The sequence below is a fragment of the Monodon monoceros genome, unplaced genomic scaffold, assembly GCF_005190385.1.
Source record: "Monodon monoceros isolate NGI ecotype Baffin Bay Population unplaced genomic scaffold, NGI_Narwhal_1 Super_Scaffold_20, whole genome shotgun sequence".
NCBI lineage: Eukaryota > Metazoa > Chordata > Mammalia > Artiodactyla > Monodontidae > Monodon > Monodon monoceros.
In genome coordinates, this window is record NW_021703777.1 from 107,217,388 (window position 1) to 107,242,936 (window position 25,549).

The window sequence follows — 25,549 nt, forward strand, 5'->3', positions numbered from 1 at the left end:
AAGCTAACAAAACAACTTTTTAATTAGTACTACTAGTCTAGACTAGTCTAGGGGGTCACTGAAGGAAATCCTGCTCAAAAAATGTGTTTGCCCTCATATTTCAACTCTGTCTTCCTTACGACTTCTTTGTGCCTCAGTTTCTCCACCTATGAAATGCATACAGCTATATCTGTCCCTGGAAGAGGTGTGTCAAAAGACTTTAAAAAGACAGGCATTATTTGAAGGCAATATAGTTTTATTATTTTAAAATACCAATATATGTCTTGCAAACAGCTGCTAAAAGCTAGTTTTTTGGGGGTGACTTTTTTAATTTATTCTGTGGATAAGGAAAATACCATCCTTAAAGCTTAAATATATGCCCTGTCGTACAGAATTCAAGTGAAGACAGTACAAACTTATCTTCAGCTTAATATATATACACATAATTACAGATATGTACATGTACATGGGTTAATATACACATATTTTCTAGCTCTGTTTGCTGGGAGGGTCCAGAAGCAGTGATATCCCAGTAGAAACAAGCTATCCAGTGTCCAGATCTTGGTTTCTAAGTTCCACTGTATACCATTCTTCAATAAAAGGAACCTTTGAAAAGAGGCTGATTCTAGGGCTGGGGCTGGGAATATATAAGATGAGCCTGAAGCAACTTTCCTACTTTCTTACCAGAAAGGATGGAGATGCTCAGAAGTCAAAAGGATGGTGCAGGTCAAAGACACACAGAGTCAACCTGATGTAACTCGCAAAGGCCAAGCTGGAACAATTTGTAAATATGACCCACAGTACAAAAGAAATAGGCACGAATCCATACTGACACAAATAACTGAATAATAAACGGGTGTGGGGAGGGGCGGATGGTAACAAGAATTTCAAGTACTACAATAGATACACCCCCCTCCCAGGAGGCGGAATATAATCTTGCCACCCCTCGCCTCCCACAGACTGGACTTGGTGACTGGTTTGCAAAGAACAAAAGCATGGAATGGGAAAAACAGTGGCTTTACAGTGGAGGAAACTAACAGACACTACCTTAACCAAATGTCTAGAGTTTACACAACATCAAGTTGATAGCAGTCAACTACCGATATGATTTGATAAGAAGAACCACTCACCTCTTGGTTTGCTTCCTAAAAATCCATAACCCTAGTCCAAACATGAGGAAAATGTTAAGACTAACCCAAATTGAGGGACATTCTACAAGACACCTGACCAGTGCTCCTCAAAACTGTCAAGGTTATGAAAAACAAGGAAAGATGAGGAACCGTCACAGACTAGAGGCTAATTAGACATGGTGTATCCTAAAGTGGATCCCGGAAAAGAAAAGAAAAACGACATTAGTGGAAAAACTAGTGTAATCCTAATAAAGTCTAGAGTTTCCTTAATAGTAATTACCAATGTTGGTTTCTTAACAAATGTTTCGTGTTTATGTAAAGTGTTAACATTAAGGGTAAGGAGTATAACAAGAAGCCTCTATACTATCCCTGCAACTCTTCTGTAAATCTAAAATTATTCCTAGATTTTTAAAATCTGAACATAAAAACTGCTTCTACTGATTTTTGTACATAACTTATGACCATGAATTAAATATTTTACAAAGACATTCTGACTTTGTCCTCTTGAGAAAGCCAATGCTGCCAAGAAAATCCATGAATTTATTACAAGTTTAAAGTTACCTGGAGCCCAATTTGCTTACTTAGCCCTGAGCGATACACTTGCCTTGTCTAATAGAGGACACATCTATTAGCAGAATAGCTGCCACCATCTCAGTTTGGAAAGCCATCAGGTTCTCAGCCAATAACATATATTCAAAGTTAGGAATGTGGCTCTTTTTCCAGAACATACTTTTCATTCATCCCAATTCTGCCTGTATTGATTTAGAAAGAGCTACTTCTGCTGGTGCTGTCTTTCTCTGACTTTCCAAGCAGTTCATCTTAATAACTTTGGCCAGAGATTACCCCAAAAATATACATGGCTTGGGATCTTGGGCTAGGGAAAGTCGACAGCCAGTGGTAAGCAAAGAATGGTAAAGGAACACAGCTGAGCTTTCCAAGGGGTTGAAAAGCTTTCAATCCTCACAGACATTTTCAGAGGCAGTTGAAGTTCTGGGCTTTGCTCTTAAAACATCTGTTAATAATTTTCTATAAAAGATAGTTCTTTGGATCCTGCTTTTCCATCCCTTTTGACTCCACAATTAAAGACTTAAAAAACCCAACAATATCAAAAACAATTTTTATGAAGGCCAATATTAGTAAAAGGTTTACAGTCTTTTAAAAATATCCCAGAATCTACCAAGAGTAAGTCCTAGGGAGTAAACACCAAAGCATGTAACACAGATAATGCTCTGATGTGCATATTAAACAACTTTTCATTTGTCTCATTAAATCCATCTTTTCTCCAATTTAGGCAAAGTTTATAGCAAAGTGAAATGAAATTTGTCATCAGTGGTTCATAAAATGGGATGGCTATGCTTCTGAATTTTGTTCAAGTCACCTTCTAGGCACATATTAATACCTAGATATCCTAGTTTTGTTTCCTCAGAGGTCCCAGGAGATGGTTCCAATTTTACAAGAGAAACAGACATGTCCTTGTAACTAGTCCTGTCATTCACAGAAGTGTGGCTTATTCATATGCTCAATGGGCAATGGAAAAAACTGTATGTGTTAATTAAAAGAGCAAAAATAAAGTCAGATCTTTCTCGGCATAAATGTATATTTTAAATTTTACAGTAAACAAACATACTTTTTTTTTTTTTTTTTTCTCACTGTTGTGGCCTCTCCCGTTGCGGAGCACAGGCTCCAGACGCGCAGGCTCAACGGCCATGGCTCATGGGCCTAGCCGCTCCGCGGCATGTGGGATCTTCCCGGACCGGGGCACAAACCCGTGTCCCCTGAATCGGCAGGCGGACTCTCAACCACTGCACCACCAGGGAAGCCCAAACAAACATACTTTTAAGTGAAGATTTCCCCATATTTCTAAATAAGATACTGTTGAACATACCTTATAATGAATTTTACATTTGACCTTATTTTTTGATAAATATAGTTGTGAAAACTGAGTTAGACTCTTTCTTTTAAAAAATTCTCCCTTAACATGCACCTCTTCCTGTGATTGTCAAGACAATATGGCACACTAAGGCAGCAACATCCAGGAAGATAACCTGCATTTGTTTCTTTAGTTTGAGGTTTTAATGTCAAAATAAGGTCTTAAAATAATCCTTTCACAAAAATAAGGCAGCTTTATGCTGTGAAAACATTAGCTCTTTGTCAAAGGTTATGCTCTTCTGTCCTCATCTGCTGTCACCACCTGTCAGCATCTTCTTTAAAGATCAGTTTTTTCTTCGTAGCGACACCTACATGCGGCTCGTTGGCTGTCCAGGTACGGCTTACAGCCTAAATGTATAACACTGGCAAACAAGAGCTCCACGGTGCTTTCACATGCTGCAAAGTAAGAAAGTGCCATTACTGTTAGGCAACTGCAAAGCATCACTCTCTCTTCACATATATTACATGTTTCAGCACAATGTCAGGCACAGCCTTAGTGGGCACTTACACCTATTTTAGGTGAAAGTCTTCCCAACCCTCGCAAACTAGTAACATATATATACAAAGACTTTCCCTTTCAGCCTCTCTACCTGTATCTACTTTTTCTTTGCATGCAACTATTCAAATCAACTTTCTGTACTAGACAGTGAGTCTCCCTCAATAGCACTGATCAGTTCATCACTGTTAATTTTCCTTTTATATGAAAAATATCACTAATAGAGATGCCTGATAACACTCTTAAGTTTGCACTTTAAGGAAGGACTTCTAGGTGCAGAAAAAAATGAAGGTTAAACATAGAGAAACTTCAAAACATTTAATTATAGTCAATAGCTTTTAATGATCACACATAATTTAAGATGCTTAAAGTATTAAATGGACCCCAGTCTCTTTCTCTGACCAATATCCAAATTTGGCTTGGAAAGGGAGACACAGGAATCCAAGGTGTTTTTCCTCTGGTGGGGTTTCTTAATTTTTTTGAAAGACTAAAAAAAAGATAACAGATTTAACTTTTCTTACTCTAAGAAACCTGGAACACTCAGGTAAGATTATCTTAATATACTATACTTACAGAGACACAGCACAGAGTGGCTTTTAGTTATCCGAATACTTCTAGTTTCCAATATTCATGTTAAGAAAGAAACTTTTCATTACAAAATCTTGGCATTTTCAAAGTTTTCCAAAAGGCTGTGCCATTAAGGAATACAACCAACCACAGAAGTGTAAAGGTTATGATTACTAAACAGGAGACTACAAGGAAATTGCTAACAACATTAGCATATCCTTAGGTCAGAAAACAGGAAACACATCTATCTGTGCTTCATCTGGACAACTAGTTTACCTTAGCCAAAAGCGTTCAAAGGGATTCAGAGGTTTTGAGTTCAAGCTTCACCTGGAGCAGAGATTTCCTCCTTGTTATTACTTCCTAGCTATTACTAGAATTTCAGAATAACACCTATGAGACTATTTGGGGAATACTGGAATAGACAGAACACAAGTTTTAAAGTCCGAAGTATGCAACTTGGGACAAGTTACTTCTTTCTGAACCTCAGTTTCCTTCCTTTAAAAGGGGGCATAATGCCAACTAGTACTTTGGGTTTCTGTGAACATCAATGAAAACATGTCTCAAGTATCTAGCACAGTATCTTATGGAAAGTGCTTAAAAATGGTAGTTTCCTTTCTTGACCCTTCTTACTGCCCCTCCTCTTCTGATTTCAGTGTATGGTACGTTCTTTGGCTTGACAGTAAAGAAATCTTGTTAACTACTAGTATTTGTACAGTAATGTGTATTTCTACAAATATTTCATTTTACCCTTACGACAACTCTACAAGATGGGTATTACCGTTCTCATTTTATAAATGAGGACACTGAAATGCCTATTACCTTTGCTGACTGTGCTTTGTATCCCTTCACTGCAATAATCATCACTGTGAGTATGACTACATGCTGAGCTCTGTGAGTTCTCTTGGCAAATCACTGAACCTGGGCAGGGGGTGGTGGTGGTGGTGGTTTTGAGGACCCTCCTGATACATATGAAGAGACGGAGTTAAGACTCAAATCTTCCAGAACTTCCTACTCCAAATCCAATGTGCTGTACTCCGAACTTCACTGGATCCAGAATTTCAAACTTCAGGCTCTGGGTAATTAGAACTATACTACAGGGTACAAGATTTTGGATGAATTCTTCTCTAGCTCACACACCCTCCTCCCAAGGTTTCCTAACACTTCTTGTTTCTGTGATTGTAAACCATTTTAGATGACAAAATCACTGACTTCTCATCTCAGAAAATTGAAGGGGCTGTTTCACCACAGATAAGATAATACATAGTGAAAGATTTCTATCGGTATATCTTGTACTAACACAAAAGCATCTAATAAAACTTTGCAGACTGCACTTACCCCCATCCCACCGAATCAGCCTTACCCTGCACATGCTGAGCTAGCCCTAGTGTTTTCTGCACATCTCGGCAAATCTTGGAGAGGCAATATTGAAACTCCTCATCACAGTCGTTTTTGCTTTTGCCGCAGGTCTCATAGCACCTGTCGTGTTGGTTGCAGCACTTTGTCAAGGAAGGGATGCCAATGTTAAGCTGAAAGAGACATTTGGATGGATGACTGCTGATGAAATTCAAACCTTCTCTGAAGTAGCGCATCAAAGAAACTTACAAATCAAAGACAACACTGCTATATAGATAATTTCCAAAATTCGTTTCTGCCTCCAAATGCTTTCCAGGTTAGATATCTCTCCATTACCCTCACTTGCACCCACCCATGTTACTCCTTCCTCTTCCTCTCAGCCATGCCTCAAAGCTCCCTATTTTGCAATGTTAGAGAATTCGCAGTCATTTGCCGGTAGCAAACGCAACTTCCAATTGTCCAAAACACAAAACATAATTTTAAGAATAGAGGGCTTCCCTGGTGGCACAGTGGTTAGGAGTCCGCCTGCCGATGCAGGGGACACGGGTTCGTGCCCCGGTGCAGGAGGATCCCACGTGCCGCGGAGCTGCTGGGCCTGTGAGCCATGGCCGCTGGGCCTGCGCTCCACAACGGGAGAGGCCACAACAGTGAGAGGCCCGCGTACCACAAAAAAAAAAAAAAAAAAAAAAAAAAAAGAATAGAAAGATAAAGCTAAGAGCTTTAGAAGACTTTTGCAGGGGCTATGCAAGTATGATTTTTGGATATTCCAAAGTATTTTGCACCTCCTCCCTCAGTAAAATGTACTTTATATGAAATGTCACCAACAACTTCTAAGCTCCTACAACTCAAACTTTGTTTTTGGTTTTTGTGGTTTAATCTTTAAGTGTTCATCCATTCCCTAAAGATATTATTCCTTCGAATCTGTAATTATCTTTAACTATTTTAAATAACTTTATATGCAAAACCCTTGTGTCCAGGAATCACTTTCATAAAACATTTTTCTCCCATAATACTGGCTCAGATTCAGCCTCCCTTACAACAAACACACAGCTATCCCACTTAGCCTAGTTTTAATATAGAAAATATTATGCTTTCCTGTCCTTTTTCATCCTAAGTAGTGTGACTTCTCTAAACTTTTCAATCATATCTGTGACATGAGGAAATATCATTTAAATGGTATTAACATCTACAAGATTAAAAAATAAAACATGACTTTTACTCCATTTAGTTTCATTAGGAATTAAATGTGTTTTAGCTATAAAAGAATATAACAAACCTGATCACTATTACAAAAAACAAAATTACTTCTGAGCCTGAAAACATACCGATGGTTTATCAAGAGTATTACATAGCCTACCAATCATAAAAACTTATCAAATAAAAAATAATATTTACATGAACACCAAACAGTGGGGAGCCACATCCATTCGGCGGGGAGGGTTTATATCCATAACGTGGAAAAGGCTTAGATCCTATAAAATATAAATGGTATCATAATTAATTTTCAAATATGTTAGAAAATACATACACAAAAAGGTCTACAATGTGCTAGACTAGCCCTGGAAATATTTACTATTTGGATGCTAACATAAGTGAATATGTGTTTATTCCGATGAACATTAAAAATGCTAATTTGTCTACCGAATTATTTTTACTTCTCCTGAAGCAAAATATGTACAAATGTGTACATGTACGCATAGATGGCAGTTCATAAAATATTATGCTGGTTCATAAAATGTAATTATATTTGCAAGCCTACACCATACAAACATGTAAATCCTTATTCTGGACTTCTGTCAATTTCAGAGGTTACATGCCAGACTGGGTCCATATATATGAAACATAAATCCACCCTATTTTCCTGTACATTCTAATGCTTATATTTTTAGGTTAAAACCTACAGGCAAGAACTGTATCTTCCCATCCTCAGTCAACGCTCCATTGTACACAAACCTCAATAACCATTAACTAGAGTCTAAAGCTAAGGAAGACAAGGTCACTTGATCATTCAATTACTTTAATATCATTATAAGACATTACAGGACCATTCTAGCCCAGACTCCAACCAACCATTTCACAAATATACTCCTCTGTCATCTAAGGAAAAAGGCAAGAAACAAAGATAGCTTGGGAAACTATTACTCCAGTTATACTCTCCTTAGTAGCACCAATAGTTCAGTAACAAGGAGAAAGATGACATTATCAAAGCAATCTTAAATGTTGGAGGATACTTCAGAAATATCTCTCCTCATGTAATACAGAAATCACTTCAATATACCAAAGAGTCTTTGAATGTTTACTCCACTGTGGACTGGCATTAACAGCTGAGTTCTTTCTTCTCTTTTTCGTGTAAATTCTACCTGTAAGCAATCCTCTGCCCCCTGGGGAACACAAAGCCACCCAGTTCCCTATTTTACATGATAATCCTTTCAAACACCTGGGGCTACCATTTACCTTCCACAAATAAAATATCCCCAGTTATTCCAAATACCACCCCACATCTGGATACTGAGGAGAGACACAAAGTATTCCACCAACTTTCATTCAATTAACATTTATTACTAGGAGACTTTAAGATAAGTTTGACCTCCAAAAGTAAAGTGAGGAAGAAAAAAAGCAACCCTTCCAGTAATCAGCCATCAAAATAAGTAATCCACTCAAAGTAATGAACTAAAAATGGTTTAAGTGAGCTGCTAAGACTCACATGCTCAACTGAGGTGACCAAGTAGAGCCTCAAGAGAGCATAACTTCATGGAGATATAAAGTTCCACCCAGTCTGAAGAACAATGTGTACAAAAGGGAATCGTTATGATGGATCTAGAAAAGAGGAGGCCAATGACAGAAGTTTCTCTAGCACTGTCCAAGAGGAGGGCTGTTCCTGGGCCCTTGGAAGATGAAGGTAGATGCCTCAGGCTATCACAGATGAGTCACTGTGATCCTTCAACTCCTGCTTTTAGTCCTTCACTCTTAAGAAAACTCTTTATGATTTGGCATTCCACTTTAAAGGGCCTACAGAGAGAGGACATTCTATCAATACTTAGATATCTAATGGGCACCTCAAACTTAAGGTGCACCTCCTGCCATTCACCCCCAAACCTGCTCCATCCACAGTTCCCTCTTCTCAGGTAATAGATATCCATCCTTCCAGGTGCTCAGGGGAAAAAACCTCGGCCATCTTTAACTCTCTCATTTTCTTATATCCCACATCATATCCTGTTGACTCTACCTTCAAAATATTCAGAATCTAACCACTTCTCACTACCTCCACTGCTACCATCCTGCTCCAAGTCACCACGGATTACTGCCATAACCTAACTAGTCTCATTGGTTTCCCCACCCAACACCACCTCCAGCTACGGTCCAATCTCAACACTGAACCTGAGTGATCCTATTAAAATACATGTTAGATTAAGTTTTTGCTCTGCCAAAACCCCTCCAATGGCTTCTCATTTTATTCAGAATAAAAGCTGGGACTTCCCTGGTGGTCCAGTGGTTAAGACTCTGCACTTCCACTGAGGGGTGCATGGGTTCAAACCCTGGTTGGGGAACTAAGATCCTATATGCCACACTGCACAGCCGGAAAAAAAAAAAAAAAAAAAAAGGCCAAAAGTCCTTTCAGTGCCTATAAGCCCTATATAATGGCATCTCTGACCTCATCTCCTTACTGTTCTCTCTCCTCTGCCTTCCTTCCTCACTCCATTCCATCACATCTGACCTCTTTGCTGGGCCACAGACACTCCAGCTCTGCTCTTGACTTAGTGCCACTGAAGCTGCTATTTTTCTATGTGGATACTCGTCCTCCTGACATCTACATACTTCTTCACATTCAAGGCCTTTTCTGACCATACCATTTGCAGCACACATGACCTTCTAACATATCACTAACCTATTCTGTTTATTATCTGTCACCCCATATTAAAATATAAACCCTTTGAGGGCAGGAATTTTTGTCTATTTTGTACCCCCAACGCATAGAACAATGTCTGGCATATAGTTAGGTTCTCAATAAATATTTGTTGATAAATGAATGAATGAATGAGCAGAAGACTTGGAAGCCTAATATTCACGGCAGTTATAATACTCATTATAAATAAACTGGTACTGCTGTTTACCCTTCAGTCTCTTTTGAGTTTGGTGAGCGTTCATTAGCCTCCAAGGACTGATCACTTCTAGTCTGTCACATCCAGAATGTGGCACCCCAAACTGAACACCATTAGGAATGATGGGCGTATTTTGAGCAGGATAAACTACTTGTACTAATATAACCTAAGACAGCATATGTTTCAGCTATGTCTCCATGCTAAAATACAGCACAGGACTTCCCTGGTGGCACAGTGGCTAAGAATCCGACTGCCAATGCAGGGGACATGGGTTTGAGGCCTGGTCTGGGAAGATCCCACATGCCGCAGAGCAACGAAGCCTGTGTGCCACAACTACTGAGCCTGCACTCTAGAGCCTGTGAGCCACAACTACTGAGCTTGTGCTCTAGGGCCTGTGAGCCACAACTACTGAGCCCGCATGGCACAACTACTGAAGCCCACGCACCTAGAGCCCATGCTCCGCAACAAGAAGCCACTGCAATGACAAGCCCGCGCACCGCAGCGAAAAGCATCCCCCGCTTGCCATAACTAGAGAAAGCCCACGTGCAGCAACGAAGACCCAATGCAGCCAAACAATAAAATAAATAAATTTTTAAAAATAAAACAAAATACAGCACAATAACAGTAGAAAAAAACAGTTTTTTTCTAAAATGAACTTTTTAACATCTACTGCTAGAGGCTCAGCACTTCTGCCATTCAATTTTTGAGCCTAAAACACTAGATTATAAAACTCTTATCTTGTTAGGTTTAGTTCATCATTCAGGACCGTTAAGCAGATTTTAAATGTAGAGGTATTCACCCAGTGTTACTTGTTATACCCAGATATTCACAAACTTGAGACACTGATTTAACCAGGACAGAGACCTGCAACACCCTGCTAGAGATGAGCCCTCTCTACAAGAAGCCATGATGTCATTAACCCAACCCTTTGGGCAGACCACTTAGCCAGTTGTGATTTCACCTAAATCAAGTTCTGTCCAGCCTACACTTTGCATGGGAGTATCATGAGAGACTAGGCATCTGATCTACTCTACCATGCTAGAAACCTCTTCACTGAAAGGGAGGAAGGCTGGATCAGCATTATATCCTTGGGGAAGCCATTCTAGCTCCTTGAAGTTCTCTCTTGTCAAGGGTTTTAACAATCAACTGTCTAAAATGTTCAGAAACTCATGTAGCAAGAAATACTAAGCAGTGGGTCACATTTATAGTCTGAAAAAAGTACAATAAATATGCCAAAGAGTGTTCAAAAAGTCTGGAAACAGAAAAAATAGTGTATTTACTATACATATTTTTTTTCAGGTTAACAACTGGACTTAAATTTAGAAGCATATCACCTTAAAAGGTGTCTGGAGACTGAAGCAACACATATCAGGCATATTACTTGAAAATCTAACCAACAAACTGTTTATCCAGTTTCCAACTTTGTGGATACCCCATACATTCCCCCTGCCAGTCTCCAGATTTCTGGCACTTATCTCTTTTCCATGAGGATCAAAGATTACCATCCTCAGACAACTGCTACAGGCCTAGAGTTTTAAAGGCATGTGGATGTCTAATCTCCTCTTCTCAAGTGTCTGCTTTTCTTTTTCTTTAACCAGAAAGTTATTTCTCTCAATGTTATACAACAGTAGCACTTCTACTTTCCCTTCCCTTTGTTTTTTATATAAACCCATGCACTGTCCTTCGATTTTGAGTCTATAAAAACATTTTTGAACATTCTGATGTGTACAATGATAGCGATACATACCTGTGTGCATATGTATTAGTATATACAGACATTACCTCATTTTGTAAAAGATAATTACCTTTGAATGGGAGAATGATTAGAAGCAAATGAAGTCAGAGAAAACAAAACAAAACAAAATATGCTTATTGTAAGAGAATAAAGAGGAAAAGAGTACAGAGAAAATCAGCTGGCAAAAATGAAGGCAAGGATAGAAGTAGTCATCTCAGCACTAGTGCTTAAAACTGTCCTAAGAGAGAAGCTACTAAAATGGAGTAATAAAGAACCTAGATCTACTGTATGTGAAATACTAGACAATAACACCATGAAGTAAGTGCTGGTAAAACTGGCTCCCCAGTGTAAGTGGAAAAAGGGGCATGTATTTCTTTTGAAGGAACCTACTAATATCAGTTCCTCAGAGAGGCCTTTCTTACTTACTCTATTTGGAATAGTGCCCCTTCACTTTTATATCCATTCCATACACCCATGGTTGGTTTTATTTTTCTTCCTAACATTTATTAACCAAATTAACATAATTAGTTTCTATGGAGACAGCAATTTTGTCTTGCTCACCTAGAAGATGCCTGGCACAAAGTGGGTGCACAGGAAATCACTGGATGAAAAAATGAGAAGCATTCCTTGCTGAAATTAAAATATTCTTTATCCACAACAAAACATAAAAGAAAACAAAAACAAAACAAAACAACCCACCCAAAAAAACCCCAGAAAATTGAACTAGTTTCCTGAAATTTTTTACAGTGTTTTAAATTCTAAATTCATCTTTATGAAATAATTATTTCTGAACAACTTACATAGAAGGTTGTTTATTTAAGATTAAGTTGATATGGAGTAGGTTGAGAGGAGTGAGGACAAGGTGGCAGAGCAGAAGGATCTGAGCTCACCCCCTCTCATGAAAACACCAAAATCACAACTAACTGCTGAACAACCATTGAAAAGGACTGGAACCTACCAAAAACGATATTCTACTCCCAAAGACAAAGAAACCACAAGAAGGTGGTAGGAGGGTGCATTTACCATACAATCAAATCCCATACCTGCCAGGTGGGTGACCGACAAACTGGAAAATAATTATATCACAGAGGTTCTCCCACATGAGTGAGAGTTCTGAGCCCCGGGTCAGGCTCCCCAGTCTGGGGGTGTGGCATCAGGAGGAGGAACCCCCAGAGCATTGTGCTCTGAAGGTCAGGGGGGCTTGACTGCAGAAAATTAACAGAACGGGGGAAAACAGAAAGGCCTCTCTTGGAGGACACACACAAGGCCTTGGGTGCATCGGGACCCAGGGGAAAAAGCAGTCACTTCATAGGACCAGACCTACCTGCTAATCTTGGAGGGTCCCCTGGGGAGATGGGGGGCACTTATGGCTCACTGTGGGGACAAGGACACTGGCGGCAGAGTTATTTGGAAGTACTCGTTGGCATGAGCTGTCGTGGAGACCACCATTTTGATGCCAAGACCTGGCCCCGCCCTTCCCCGTGCTGGGAAGCCTCAGGCCAAACAACCAACAAGGAAAGAACACAGCCCCACCAATCAGCAGACAGGCTACTTAAAGTCTTCTTGAGCCCACAGCTGCCTCTAAACACACTGCTTGACATGGCCCTGCCCACCAGAGGGACAACACCCAGCTCCACCCACCAGTGGCACCAGTCCCTCCCACCAGGAAGCCTGCACAAGCCTCTTAGACCACCCTCACCCACAGAAGCAAGAGGAGCTACAATCCTGCAGCCTGTGGGACCGCAAACACAGAGAGTGAGACAAAATGAGATGGCAAAGGAGTATGTTCCAAACAAAGGAAAAGATAAAACCCCTGAAAAACAACTACGTGAAGTGGAGATAAGCAATCTGCCCGAAAAACAATTCAGAGTAATGATAGTAAAGATGATCCAAGATCTCAGAAAAAGAATGGAGGCACAGATCGAGGATATACAAGAAATTTTTAACAAAAAACTAGAAGAATTAAAGTACAAACAGAGTTCAACAATACAATAAATGCACTAAGAAATACATTAGGGGGCTTCCCTGGTGGCACAGTGGTTAAGAATCCTCCTGCCAATGCAGGGGACACGGGTTCGAGCCCTGGTTCAGGAAGATCCCACATGCCATGGAGCAACTGAGCCCATGCGCCACAACTGCTGAGCCTGCACTCTAGAGCCTGCAAGTCACAACTACTGAGCCCACGAGCCTAGGGCCAGTGTTCCGCAACAAGAGAAGCCACCACAATGAGAAGCCTGCGCACTACAACGAAGAGTAGCCCCCGCTCGCTGCACCTGGAGAAAGCCTACGCACAGCAACGAAGACTCAACACAGTCAAAAATAAATAAATTAAAAAAAAAAAGAATTTGGATTTATTTTAAGTCCCATTAAAAAAAAAATACATTATAAGGAATCAATAGCAGAACAAATGAAGCAGAAAAATGGGTAAGTGAGCTGGAAGACAGAATGGTGGAAATCACTGCCATGGAACAGAATAAAGAAAAAAGAATGAAAAGAAATGACGACAGTCTCAGAGACCTCTGGGACAACATTAAAGGCATCAACATTCGAATTATAGGGGTCCCAGAAGAAGAAGAGAAAAAGAAAGGGTATGAGAAAATATTCAAAGAGATTATAGTTGAAAAGTTCCCTAACATGGGAAAGGAAATAGTCAATCAAGTCCAGGAAGCACAGAGAGTCTCATACAGGACAAATCCAAGGAGAAACACGCCAAGACACATATTAATCAAATTGACAAAAATTAAAGACAAAGAGAAAATATTAAGAGCGACAAAGGAAAAGCAACAAATAACATACAAAGGAATCCCCATAAGGTTATCAGATGATTTTTCAGCAGAAACTCTACAAGCCAGAAGGGAGTGGCACAACATATTTAAAGTGATGAAAGGGAAAAACATACAACCAAGAATACTCTACCCAGCAAGGCTCTCATTTAGATTCGCGGAAGAAATCAAAAGCTTTACAGACCAGCAAAAGCTAAGAGAATTCAGCACCACCAAACCAGCTTTACAAGAAATGCTAAAGAAACTTCTCTAGGTGGAAAAGAAAAAGCCACAACTAGAATCAAGCAAATTATGAGCGGGAAAGCTCACCAGTAAAGGCAAACACACAGTAAAGATAGGAAATCATCCACACACAAATACGATATCAAAACCAGCAATCGTGGGGCTTCCCTGGTGGCACAGTGGTTAAGAATCCACCTGCCAATGCAGGGGACATGGGTTCAAGCTCTGGTCCGGGAAGATCCCACATGGCGCAGAGCAACTAAGCCCGTGCGCCACAGCTACTGAGCCTGTGCTCTAGAGCCCCCGAGCCACAACTACTGAGCCCATGTGCCACAACTACTGAAGCCCGCACGCCTAGAGCCCATGCTCCACAACAAGAGAAGCCACCACAATGAGAATCCCGCGCAATACAACGAAGAGTGGCCACCACTCGCTGCAACTAGATAAAGCCCGTGCTCAGCAACAAAGACCCAACACAGCCAAAAATAAATTAAAAGAAAAAAACAAACAAAAAAACCCAGCTGGGCTTCCCTGGTGGCGCAGTGGTTGAGAGTCCACCTGCTGATACAGGGGACACAGGTTCGTGCCCCGGTCCGGGAGGATCCCACATGCCGCGGAGCGGCTGGGCCTGTGAGCCATGGCCGCTGAGCCTGCGCATCCAGAGCCTGTGCTCCGCAGTGGGAGAGGCCACAACAGTGAGAGGCCCGCGTACCACAAAAACAAAAAACAAAAAAAACCAGCAATCGTGAGGAGAGTACAAATGCAGGATACAGGAAATGCATTTGAAATTAAGAGACCAACAACTTAAAACAATCTTGTATATGTATAGACTGCTGTAGCAAAACCTCATAATAACCACAAACCGAAAATCTACAAGAGATAGACACACATAGACAAAATAGGAATCCAAACACAACATTAAGGATAGTCATCAAGTCACAAGACAGGAGAACAAAAAAGGAAGGGAAGAAAAAAGACCTACAAAAACAAATCCAAAACAATTAACAAAACGGCAGTAAGAACATAGATATCAATAATTACCTTAAATGTAGAGGGATTAAATGCTCCAGTCAAAAGACACAGTCTCGCTGAATGAATACAAAAACAAGACCCATGTCTTGAGGCCCACTTCAGATCTAGGGACACACACACACTGAAAGTGAGGGGATGGAAAAAGGTATTCCATGCAAATGGAAATCAAAAGAAAGTGGGAGTAGCAATACTCATATCAGACAAAACAGACTTTAAAGACTGTTACAAGAGACAAAAGACACTACATAATGATCAAGGGAGCAATCCAAGAAGAAGATATAACAATTATAAATATATATGCACGCAACATAGGAGCACCCCAATATATAAGGGAAATGCTAACAGCCATAAAAGAAGAAATCAACAGTAAAACAGTAATAGTGGGGGACTTTGACACCCCACTTACATCAATGGACAGATCATGCAGACAGAAAGTCAATAAGGAAACACAGGCCTTCAATGATACATTAGACCAGATGGACTTAATTGATATTTATAGAGCATTCCATCCAAAAGCAGAATACACATTCCTTTCAAGTGCACAAGAAACATTCTCCAGGATAGATCACATGCTGGGCCCTAAAGCAAGCCTTGGTAAATTTAAGAAAACTGAAATCGTATCAAGCATCTTCTCCAACAAACTATGAGATTAGAAATCAACTACAAGAAAAAAACTGTAAAAAACACAAACATGTGGAGGGTAAGCAATATGTTACTAAACAACCAATGGATCACTGAAAAAATCAAAGAGGAAATCAAAAACTACTTACAGACATTATGAAATTATATTCATATAATTATATGAAGTTATACCTATTGGCTTATACTAAAGGAAACTATGACCACTAAAAAAAAAAAAAAATACCTACAGACAAATGAAAACAAAAATATGATCCAAAACCTATGGGACACAGCAAAAGCAGTTCTAAGAGGGAAGTTTATAGCAATACAATCTTACCTCAGAAAACAAGAAAAATCACAAATAAACCACCTAAACTTACACCTAAAGCAACAGAGAAAGAAGAACAAACAACCCAAAGTTAGCAGAAGGAAAGAAATCATAAAGATCAGAGCAGAAATAAATGAAATAGAAATGAAGAAAACAATAGAAAAGATCAATGAAACTAAAGGCTGGTTCTTTGAGAAGTTAAACAAAATTGATAAACCTTTAGCCAGATTCATCAAGAAAAAAAGGAGAGGACTCAAATCAATAAAATGAGAAATGAAAAAGGAGAAGTTACAACGGACACCACAGAAATACAAAGGATCATAAGAGACTACTACAAGCAACTATATGCCAATAAAATGGACAAATTCTTAGAAAGGTACAATCTCCCAAAACTGAACCAGGAAGAAATAGAAAATATGAACAGACTAATCACAAGCACTGAAATTGAAACTGTGATTAAAAATCTCCCAACAAACAAAAGTCCAGGACCAGATGGCTTCACAGGCGAATTCTATCAAACATTTAGAGAAGAGTTAACACCTATCCTCCTGCAACTATTTCCAAAATTGCAGAGGAAGGAACACTTCTAAACTCATTCTATGAGGCCACCATCACCTTGATACCAAAACCAGACAAAGATACCACGAAAAAAGAAAATTGCAGGCCAGAATCACTGATGAACACAGACGTAAAAATCCTCAACAAAATACTAGCAAACCAAATCCAACAATACATTCGAAGGTTCATACACCATAATCAAGTGGGATTTATCCCAGGGATGCAATGATTTTAATTCTGCAAATCAATCAGTGTGATACACCACCATTAACAAACTGAAGAATAAACACCATGTGATCATCTCAACAGATGCAGAAAAAGCTTTTGACAAAATCCAACACCCATTTGTGATAAAAGCTCTCCAGAAAGCGGGTATAGAGGGAACATACCTCAACATAATAAAGGTCATATATGACAAACCCACAGCTGACATCATACTCAATGGTGAAAAGCTGAAAGTATTTCCTCTATAATCAGGAACAAGAGAAGGATGTCCACTCTCACTACTTTCATTCAACATAGTTTTGGAAGTCCTAGCCATGGCAATCAGAGAAGAAAAAGAAATAAAAGGAATCCAAACTGGAAAAGAAGAAGTTAAACTGTCACTGTTTGCAGATGACATAATACTATACATCACAGAAAATCCTAAAGACGACACCAGAAAAGTACTAGAGCTCATCAATGAATTTGGTAAAATTGCAAGATACAAAATTAATACACAGAAATCTGTTGCATTTCTATACACTAACAAAAGATCAGGAAAAGAAATGAAGGAAACAATCCCATTTACCACTGCAACAAAAAGATCATCTAGGAATAAACCTACCTAAGGAAGCAAAAGATCTATTCTCTGAAAACTATAAGATGCTGATGAAAGAAATTGAAGATGACACAAACAGATGGAAAAACATACCCTGTTCTTGATTGGAAGAATCAATATTGTCAAAATGACTATACTACCCAACGTAATCTACAGATTCAATGCAATCCCTATCAAATTACCAATGGCATTTTTCATGGAACTAGAACAAATAATTCTAAAATTTGTATGGAAACACAAAAGACTCTCAACAGCCAAAGCAATACTGAGAAAGAAAAACGGAGCTGGAGGAATCAGGCTTCCTGAGTTCAGACTATACTCTAAAGCTACAGTATTCAAAACACTATGGTACTGACACAAAGACTTACAGATCAATGTAACAGGACAGAAAGCCCAGAAATAAACCTATGCCCCTGTGGTCAATTAATCTATGACAAAGGAGGCAAGGGTATACAGTGGAGCAAAGACAGTTTCTTCAATAAGTGGTGTTGGGAAAACTGGACAGCTACATGTAAAAGAATGAAATTAGAACATTCTCTAACACCATACACAAAAATAAACTCAGAATGGATTAAAGACCTATATGTAAGACTGGATACTATAAAACTCTTAGAGGAAAACATAGGCAGAACACTCTTCGACATAAATTGCAGCAATATCTTTTTGGATCCACCTCCCAAAATAATGAAAATAAAAACAAAGATAAACAAATGGGACCTAATTAAACTCAAAAGCTTTTGCACAGCAAAGGAAACCATACACAAAATGAAAAGACAAGCCCCAGAATGGGAGAAAATATTTGCAAATGATGTGACCATCAAGGGATTAATCTCCAAAATATACAAACAGCTCAATAAAAAAATAACAAACAACCCAATCAAAAAATGGGCAGAATATCTAAATAGACATTTCTCCAAAAAGCACATGAAAAGATGCTCAACGTCACTAATTATTAGCGAAATGCAAATCAAAACTACAATGAGGTATCACCTCACAGTGGTCAGAATGGTCATCATTAAAAAGTCTACAAACAATAAATGCTGGAGAGGATGTGGAGAAAAGGGAACCCTCCTACACTGTTGGTAGGAATGTGAATCAGTACAGCCACTATGGAGAACAGTATGGAGGTTCCTTAAAAAAAACTAAAAATAGATCTACCATATGATCCAGCAATCCCACTTCTGGGCACATATCCGGAGAAACTCATACTTTGAAAAGATACATGCACCCCAATGTTCACTGCAGCACTATTTACAATAGCCAAGACGTGGAAGCAACCTAAACGTCCAACGACAGATGAGTGGATAAAGAAGATGTGGAACATATGTACAATGGAATATTACTCAGCCATAAAAAAGAATGAAATAATGCCATTTGCAGCAATACGGATGGACCTAGAGATTATCATACTAAGTGACAAAAGTCAGACAAAATGATACAAATGAATTTATTTACAAAACAGAAACAGATTCACAGACTTAGAAAACAAACTTATGGTTACCAAAGGGGAAAGGTGAGGGAGGGATAAATTAGGAGGTTGGGATTAACACATACACACTACTATATATAAAACAGATAAACAACAAGGACCTACTGTATAGCACAGGGAACTCCACTCAATACTCTGTAATAATTTATATGGGGAAAGAATCTAAGAATAGATGTATGTATATGCATAACGAAATCACTTTGCTGTACACCTAAAACTAACACAACATTGTAAATCAACTATACTCCAATGTAAAATAAAAATTAAAAAATAAATAAAGTACCGCAAAAATAAATAAATAAATAAAAGAGTTAAAAAAAGAAAAATGGTTCAGTTGATATGGATACCATGATTACAACTGTATTCATATCATTTTAAGTGTTGTTATAAAAGGTGTTATATGCCACTGATCATTAAAAATATTTAGCATTTCTACTGGTGCCAGTTTTTACTAAGTGCTATGAACTGAACTGTGTCCCCGCCAAAATCATATGCTGAAGCCCTAACTCTCAATGTATTTGGTGATAGGGCCTTTGGCGGGTAATTAGGGTTAGACGAGGTCACGAGGGTAGGGCCCTCATGACGGGATTAGTACCCTTATAAGAAGACGCACCAGAGAACTTACTTTCCCTTCACCCGCTGCCCCTACCATGCAAGAAGGCAGCTGTCTGCAAGCCAGTAAGAGAGCTCTCACCACAGAAAAGTGTTGGCTAAACCTTGATCTTGGACTTTCTAGCCTTCAGAACTGTAAGAAATAAACTCCTGTTGTTTACATCACCCAGTCTGTCGTATTTTATTATAGCAACCTGGGCAGACTAATACACAAAGCAAGCAAAAACTCAACAGTAGAAGAAACAACATCAGAGTCAAACCAAAAATCCATGATGTGCTGGGGTCACCGTCCCCTAGAATTTGTAAGCAGAAATTACAAATTACAATCTCTTAGCTTTTCTGTACAGAAAGCTAAGAAAAAAAAAAATGAGATAGGAATAAGAGTTTTAAAAACAAACCAGGGACTTCCCTGGCGGTCCAGTGGTTAAGACTCTGCCCTTCCACTGCAGGGGGCACAGGTTTGATCCCTGGTCAGGAGCTAAGATCCTACCTGCCACAGGGCGCTGCCAAACAAAACAGAACAAAACAAAAACGAAATCCACTACGTACAACTATATGGAAACACTATTCATCGATTTCACTTTCTGGCTACGCGACTGCTCTTATCTTGATGCTTTATACTCTATCATCTGTATGGGCCGCTGAAATCTATAGATTCTCCTGGACTGAGACAATGATAGCTCTTTTCTACATATTTTTCTTAATTTGGTGTAAATACCTTCAACAGACCAATTTCCTTCACCTGAAAGACACTGAAATGGATGAGAAGCATGAGGGGAAGCCTGTTGGGTCACAGAGAGATCTTATCACTGTGTTTTGTATGAAGCCGTACAGAATTCCAACCTGCTTTCCCAAACACCTGAAACTTTAAATTCCTGATTAGTAATCTCCAAACGCCCTTATGCTGCTTTATTTTTCTAGTACATTCACTTTCCTATTTTCCTCAATCTCCAACACTTCTATTCCCACCTTCTCACTCAGCTGATGACCTCGATTCCTACCTCACTGAGAAAACCAAGGCAGTGAGAGGATAACTTGAACACTACCCACCTAACCGGCATCTGTGCCCATATCCTCTCTGCTCTTGGCCAATCTATTTATGTACTAGAACTCACTCCTCTCACCTAAGGACATGACTCCAATAATTCTCCTTCCTCTCTCCCTCATTAGTGTTTTTACTCTCTGCTGAATCATTCTCAAAAGCATACAAATATGCTGTTATTTTTCCTAATGAACCGAAAACTAGTTTTTCCATGTTCACCACCCCCACCCCACCCCCGCTTTCAGTTAATGGCAACTCCATCCTTACAATTATTCAGGCTGAAAACTTTGGAATCCTTTTTTAGTTTACTCACACCTTCCTTCTAAGCCATTAGCAAATGCTTTAGGCTCTTCCTTCAAAATATACCCCAAATCCAACCACTTCTCACCACCTTTATTGCTACCACCCTGAACAAAATTACCACCATGTTTGGTCTGAATTTTTGCACTTGTCACTCCGCCTCCATTCTTGCTCCCCCACCTCTCTCGACCCTTTTTATTCTGAGCACAACAGCCAAAGGGATCCTGTTAAGATATCAATTACTGAATGAATTGAATACTTATTCATAATCCTAAAAACATTTTACAAGCCAATTTTGTTTTCTATTTTTCAAGGAAATTGGAACATTTTCTTCCTCAATCTTTTCTGCTGTCAGCGAGAAAAAAGTTAAAAGAAAAAAACAGTGATCATTAAATTTGCTCCCCTACGTAACTTTATTTCACTCTCCATAAAGCCTTGTTCCCAACCCTAGGGAGGATGGCCAGAAGGAGCGAGTCTCCATAATGCTGGTCCTTCACTAGAGCAAAGCTAAATGAATGCAACAAATCTGCGCCCTTTAATCCAACACCTCTCCCTCCGTTAAGTCTTTTTTTTTTTTAAGGCTCCCTTGACCTCCTTACTGTGACTATTAAACACCCCTTCATCACCATGCTCCTTTAATTTTGAGATTTGTCTGTTTCTGTTTGGTTCTGATTTGGTCAGTAACATTCCAAAATACAGGAAAGGTTGAGATAGTGTTCCAGGGAGACTTCTCAAGTAATAGCAATTAAAGATCAATCTTCATTATGTTGGAATTATCAACACGGTGACTTGGAACCACAGTCCTATGAGCAGACAGTACTTACTAAGTACTAAAAGATTTTCACTGAAGCATACCGTTTCCTAAATTCTCAAGTTCATTTGGTTTTTTATGCTGGAGACCTTGCTCTAAACTCCAAATGGTAAATTTTGTGAGGCTTGTGGAAGAGAAGAGGATTAAGAAAAGGGAAAGATTAAAATAATATTTTTAATAAGAATAGTATCCATTTAACTTCAGAGATATTTTAAATGTAATAAACTAAACTAAATAAACTCTAGAACGCTTGACTCAATAAATTTATGAGGACTGATCCTTCCAAGTCTTTCCTATCTCAGTAAACGGCAACTACATCCGTCCTTTGGCTCAGGCCAAAACTTTCAGAATCATCCTTGACTGGCATTTCAGCTCTGGTCCTTTACACTTGCTGTTCCCTCTGCCTGGATTGTTCTTTCCCTAGATCATCACAGTGCCACCTTCCCCATTTCAGATTTCTTCTCAAATATTATCTCATCAGTGAGGCCTTCCCCCAACCTATTTAAAAGAGTAAACTAACGCTTCCCAACACCGCCACTGACGGTTCCCCCGCTGTACTGTTCTGGAAGCAATGGCCCACTTCAGATCTACACACACTGCAGATCTGGCTTGTTTTACTTATTCTTTAGTTTACTGTCTCTCCCCACCAGAAGGTAAGCTCCATGGACAGAAATTCTGTCAGTTTTGTTCACTGCCAAATCTCCAATTGGTACAATGCCTGACACATAGCAGGCACTCAGTTATTTGTTTAATGAATGGGGATGACTAAGTAAAACTATGACATCTGCCTCAGGAAAGGCAACCATTTAATCTTCAAATTACTCACTTATTCCTCCTAACAAGCTCTAAAAGGACAAAAACATCCTTCCTGATTGAACACTGGTGGTAACATTTAGGCATACATTTAAGAAGGAATGAAATTTAGCAGTTCATAGCATACAAGATATAGTTCATTCTTTACCTCCATTAACAGAAAACTAGAAATTATGACATGTTGCATCACGTTTTCACATGACAGAGGTCCCTTTTCAATTCACCTACATATAGTCCAGTTTTACCTCTAAAGTCCTTTAGTTCCCTATTATTTTGGGCTGCCAAGCATTAAATTAACTAGGCCCAAACCTTGTCCACTTTTATCGGAAACATGATCTCCCAATTACTTTCTTAGCATTTTGAAATTCAAAAAAGAAGCCCAAGTACTTTGTCTGAACTATTACAACATCTAAGCATTCAAAAAAGTCAAGTGCTTCAAAAAAAAAGATCTCTGCCTGAAATACTAAGTTATTAATCACCGACAATGCCACCAAACAAGTTCTCAGATTCAAACAGAATTAAAGTTTAAAAATATGAAAAAGTAAATCAAAAGAATAATATTAATAGCAACCAACAATGAGGAGGCAGCGTCACTGGTATCTAAGGAAAGAAAATTCCTGTTAAGTACTGCTGGAATCATTTCCTATTAGAGTTAATCTCAGAACTCTTTCTCAACAGTAAAGTACACCAAAAGTCTGTACAAAGGTCGCAATTTATTGTCTGTAGCTTTGCAGAAAAAAAAAATGTAAACCAATTCTTGAGAAAGTTAAAAAAGCATGACTTTAAAATTCCTGGTATGTTTTGCGTGTTCAGCTGACTAATTTAAAGGCGCTAAATAAAATCAGTCTGTTTCACTCCATCCCCATGACGCTATGTCACTAAGTTCTTAGGCAACTTTCATGCAATTTCAACAACAACAAAAGAAAATCAGACGCAACGAAAACAGGACGGAGAGTACGCTCTCAGGCGATCTCTCACATTCTAACAATAGTGGCGTGAACTCGTCAGCAGGTTTCTCAACCACAAGAATGGCACGAATCTAGCGATGGTTAAGTTTTCCCAGGGCCAGAGGACACCGTCAAGGTCTGGCCGGCATCTCACACCTCCACGACTTCGGTCCCCCTCAAAAGCCCTGAAAGCACGGGCCTCGCAGGGCCTGGGGTTCCCCTCACCGTCATTGCACTTATACTGGCAGAGCCCGTCCTCGCCTCCCAGGAGGTCCAAGGCGGCGTTCAGGTACGTGTCTATCTTGTGAACGCCGTTCCGGATGGTCTTCAGGGAGGCTCTCCAGTCGGTGGTCTGGGCCTGCTCCTGGCACCTGAAAGCGGCGGTCAGGAGGAGAAGAAGGACGGCGAGCACGGGCCGCAGGAGCAGGGCCATCCGTGCAGCGCCGGGCCGTGATAGGCCGCACGGGTCCCCGGAGCCGCGCCCTAGGCAGCGTCCCTCGGGTCGCCCTAGGCAGCGGCGCGGGCCCGGGGCATGGCTACGGCGGCCAGCTCCATGCCCACGCCTCCTGCCCGGCTGGGAGGCGGGCCCTCACCGCCTGCAACGAGCTCCCGCTGGAACACAGCGCCTCGGCAGAGATCAGGGAGCGGCACACGCGCCCACTTGGGCGGGCCGCGGCTCCTGCGCGCCTGCGCCAAGCGTGGTGCGTCAGAGGCGCGGGGTAGGCGGGCCAGAGCGGCCGGTGCGTCCTCCCCACCCACGTGGTGGTCGTGGCGCGCCCCTGAGGCCGGCTCACTTGGCCCTCGTTAGTACTACCTTAGGGGTTCGTTGTACTAACTAAATACCTATGCCGGGCCCCGTACTCCAGACAGGCAGATTAGTTCGTCCCGGTGTCAGTGGACATCGGAATTTTTTGAAAGCTCCCGGGGTAGTTGTAGGGTGCAGTCAGGTGGCGAACCCTTGTGACCTCATCTGACCTGTCGGGGTGCAGCCCAGTCACCTCGAGCGACAAGCTTTTCAGGGTGTAGACAACGTCTGAGAAATGAGCCACCCCCCACCCTCCCTACCCGTAATCCCCTGTAGAGAGCGCTGCTTGAAATCGGGATTCTGCGGGATACGTGGGCCGAACGCGCATCTCACCTCCTCGGGTCCTTACCCGGTCCTGTCTAATCGCGGTGGCCGCCGTTGGGGGAACGGGATTGGAACATGTTAACCCAAGGCCGTGGTGGTGCCTGGCTGACAAAGACGAGCTAGATGCTAGTTTAGAAATTTTGGAAGAAGAAAATGGTTTGACAATAAAACCATGAGTTTTCTTCCCTGGTAAGGAAGAAGCCGTCCTCCATACTTCAACGCAGTTTAAAAAAAAAAGGAAAGCACAGTTTTCCTACTCAAGATATTTTGTAACTTGATGGCTCCAGTGACATTTCCCTGTATTTTTTCCCAGTGCAGCGCAGAATCCTTAAATAACAATTGCAGTAATTTCTACCAGAGCTATAAATAGTTATCTTAGTATCCTGGCAGTTTCCAAGAATTTTACAGTAAGATCCAGGGCAGTATTGCAAGTGTTGAGAAAAGATGTGTCCTTTCCATAAGAATTACCAATAAATTCTAGTTTGCCGTTTTGTGTTTCTTACAAGCTTCATGAGTTTATAATAAATGTGCAGTGCAGAGCTCATAAGAATTATCTCTCTATTTAGAGCTTAGTCTGTGCCAGGCACTTCATGGACTTGATCTCTCACACTCAGAACACCGCTTTTCAGGAATACAAACTTTGGGTGAAATAGAAACAAAAAAGGTGGTCGCCAGATGAGCCCAACCCCAGGCTAGGTTAGTGGAGACCGGCCTGCCTTAAGTCTGCCCTCAGATGCTCAGCCAGGCACCCTT

The 25,549-nt window shown here is 40.3% G+C and overlaps 1 protein-coding gene across 2 annotated transcripts; it reads right to left on the reverse strand.

Moving 5' to 3' along the window:
* Positions 1 to 228: 228 nt before the first annotated feature.
* On the reverse strand, positions 229 to 24,274 carry PLA2G12A (phospholipase A2 group XIIA). Of its 2 annotated transcripts, none has more exons than XM_029235906.1 (4): positions 23,893 to 24,274; positions 6,850 to 6,926; positions 5,462 to 5,627; positions 229 to 3,434 (listed from the first exon to the last, which is right to left on the reverse strand). In XM_029235906.1, exons 1-4 carry the CDS (start codon positions 24,098 to 24,100, stop codon positions 3,316 to 3,318), a joined length of 570 nt encoding a protein of 189 aa, XP_029091739.1. In that variant the 5' UTR covers positions 24,101 to 24,274; the 3' UTR covers positions 229 to 3,315. The 2 variants fall into 2 exon arrangements, with proteins under 2 accessions (XP_029091739.1, XP_029091740.1); XM_029235907.1 differs by having other exon boundaries at positions 5,437 to 5,627.
* Positions 24,275 to 25,549: the final 1,275 nt, after the last annotated feature.

Coding starts and splice junctions, on each gene's coding strand:
- PLA2G12A (XM_029235906.1), bottom strand. CDS start 24,100: ATGGCCCTGCTCCTGCGGCCCGTGCTCGCCGTCCTTCTTCTCCTCCTG. Junction 6,927..23,892: donor CCAGTATAAGTGCAATGACG/GTGAGGGGAACC, acceptor TATATTTTATAG/GATCTAAGCCTTTTCCACGT. Junction 5,628..6,849: donor CCCCACTGTTTGGTGTTCAT/GTAAATATTATT, acceptor TGTCTCTTTCAG/CTTAACATTGGCATCCCTTC.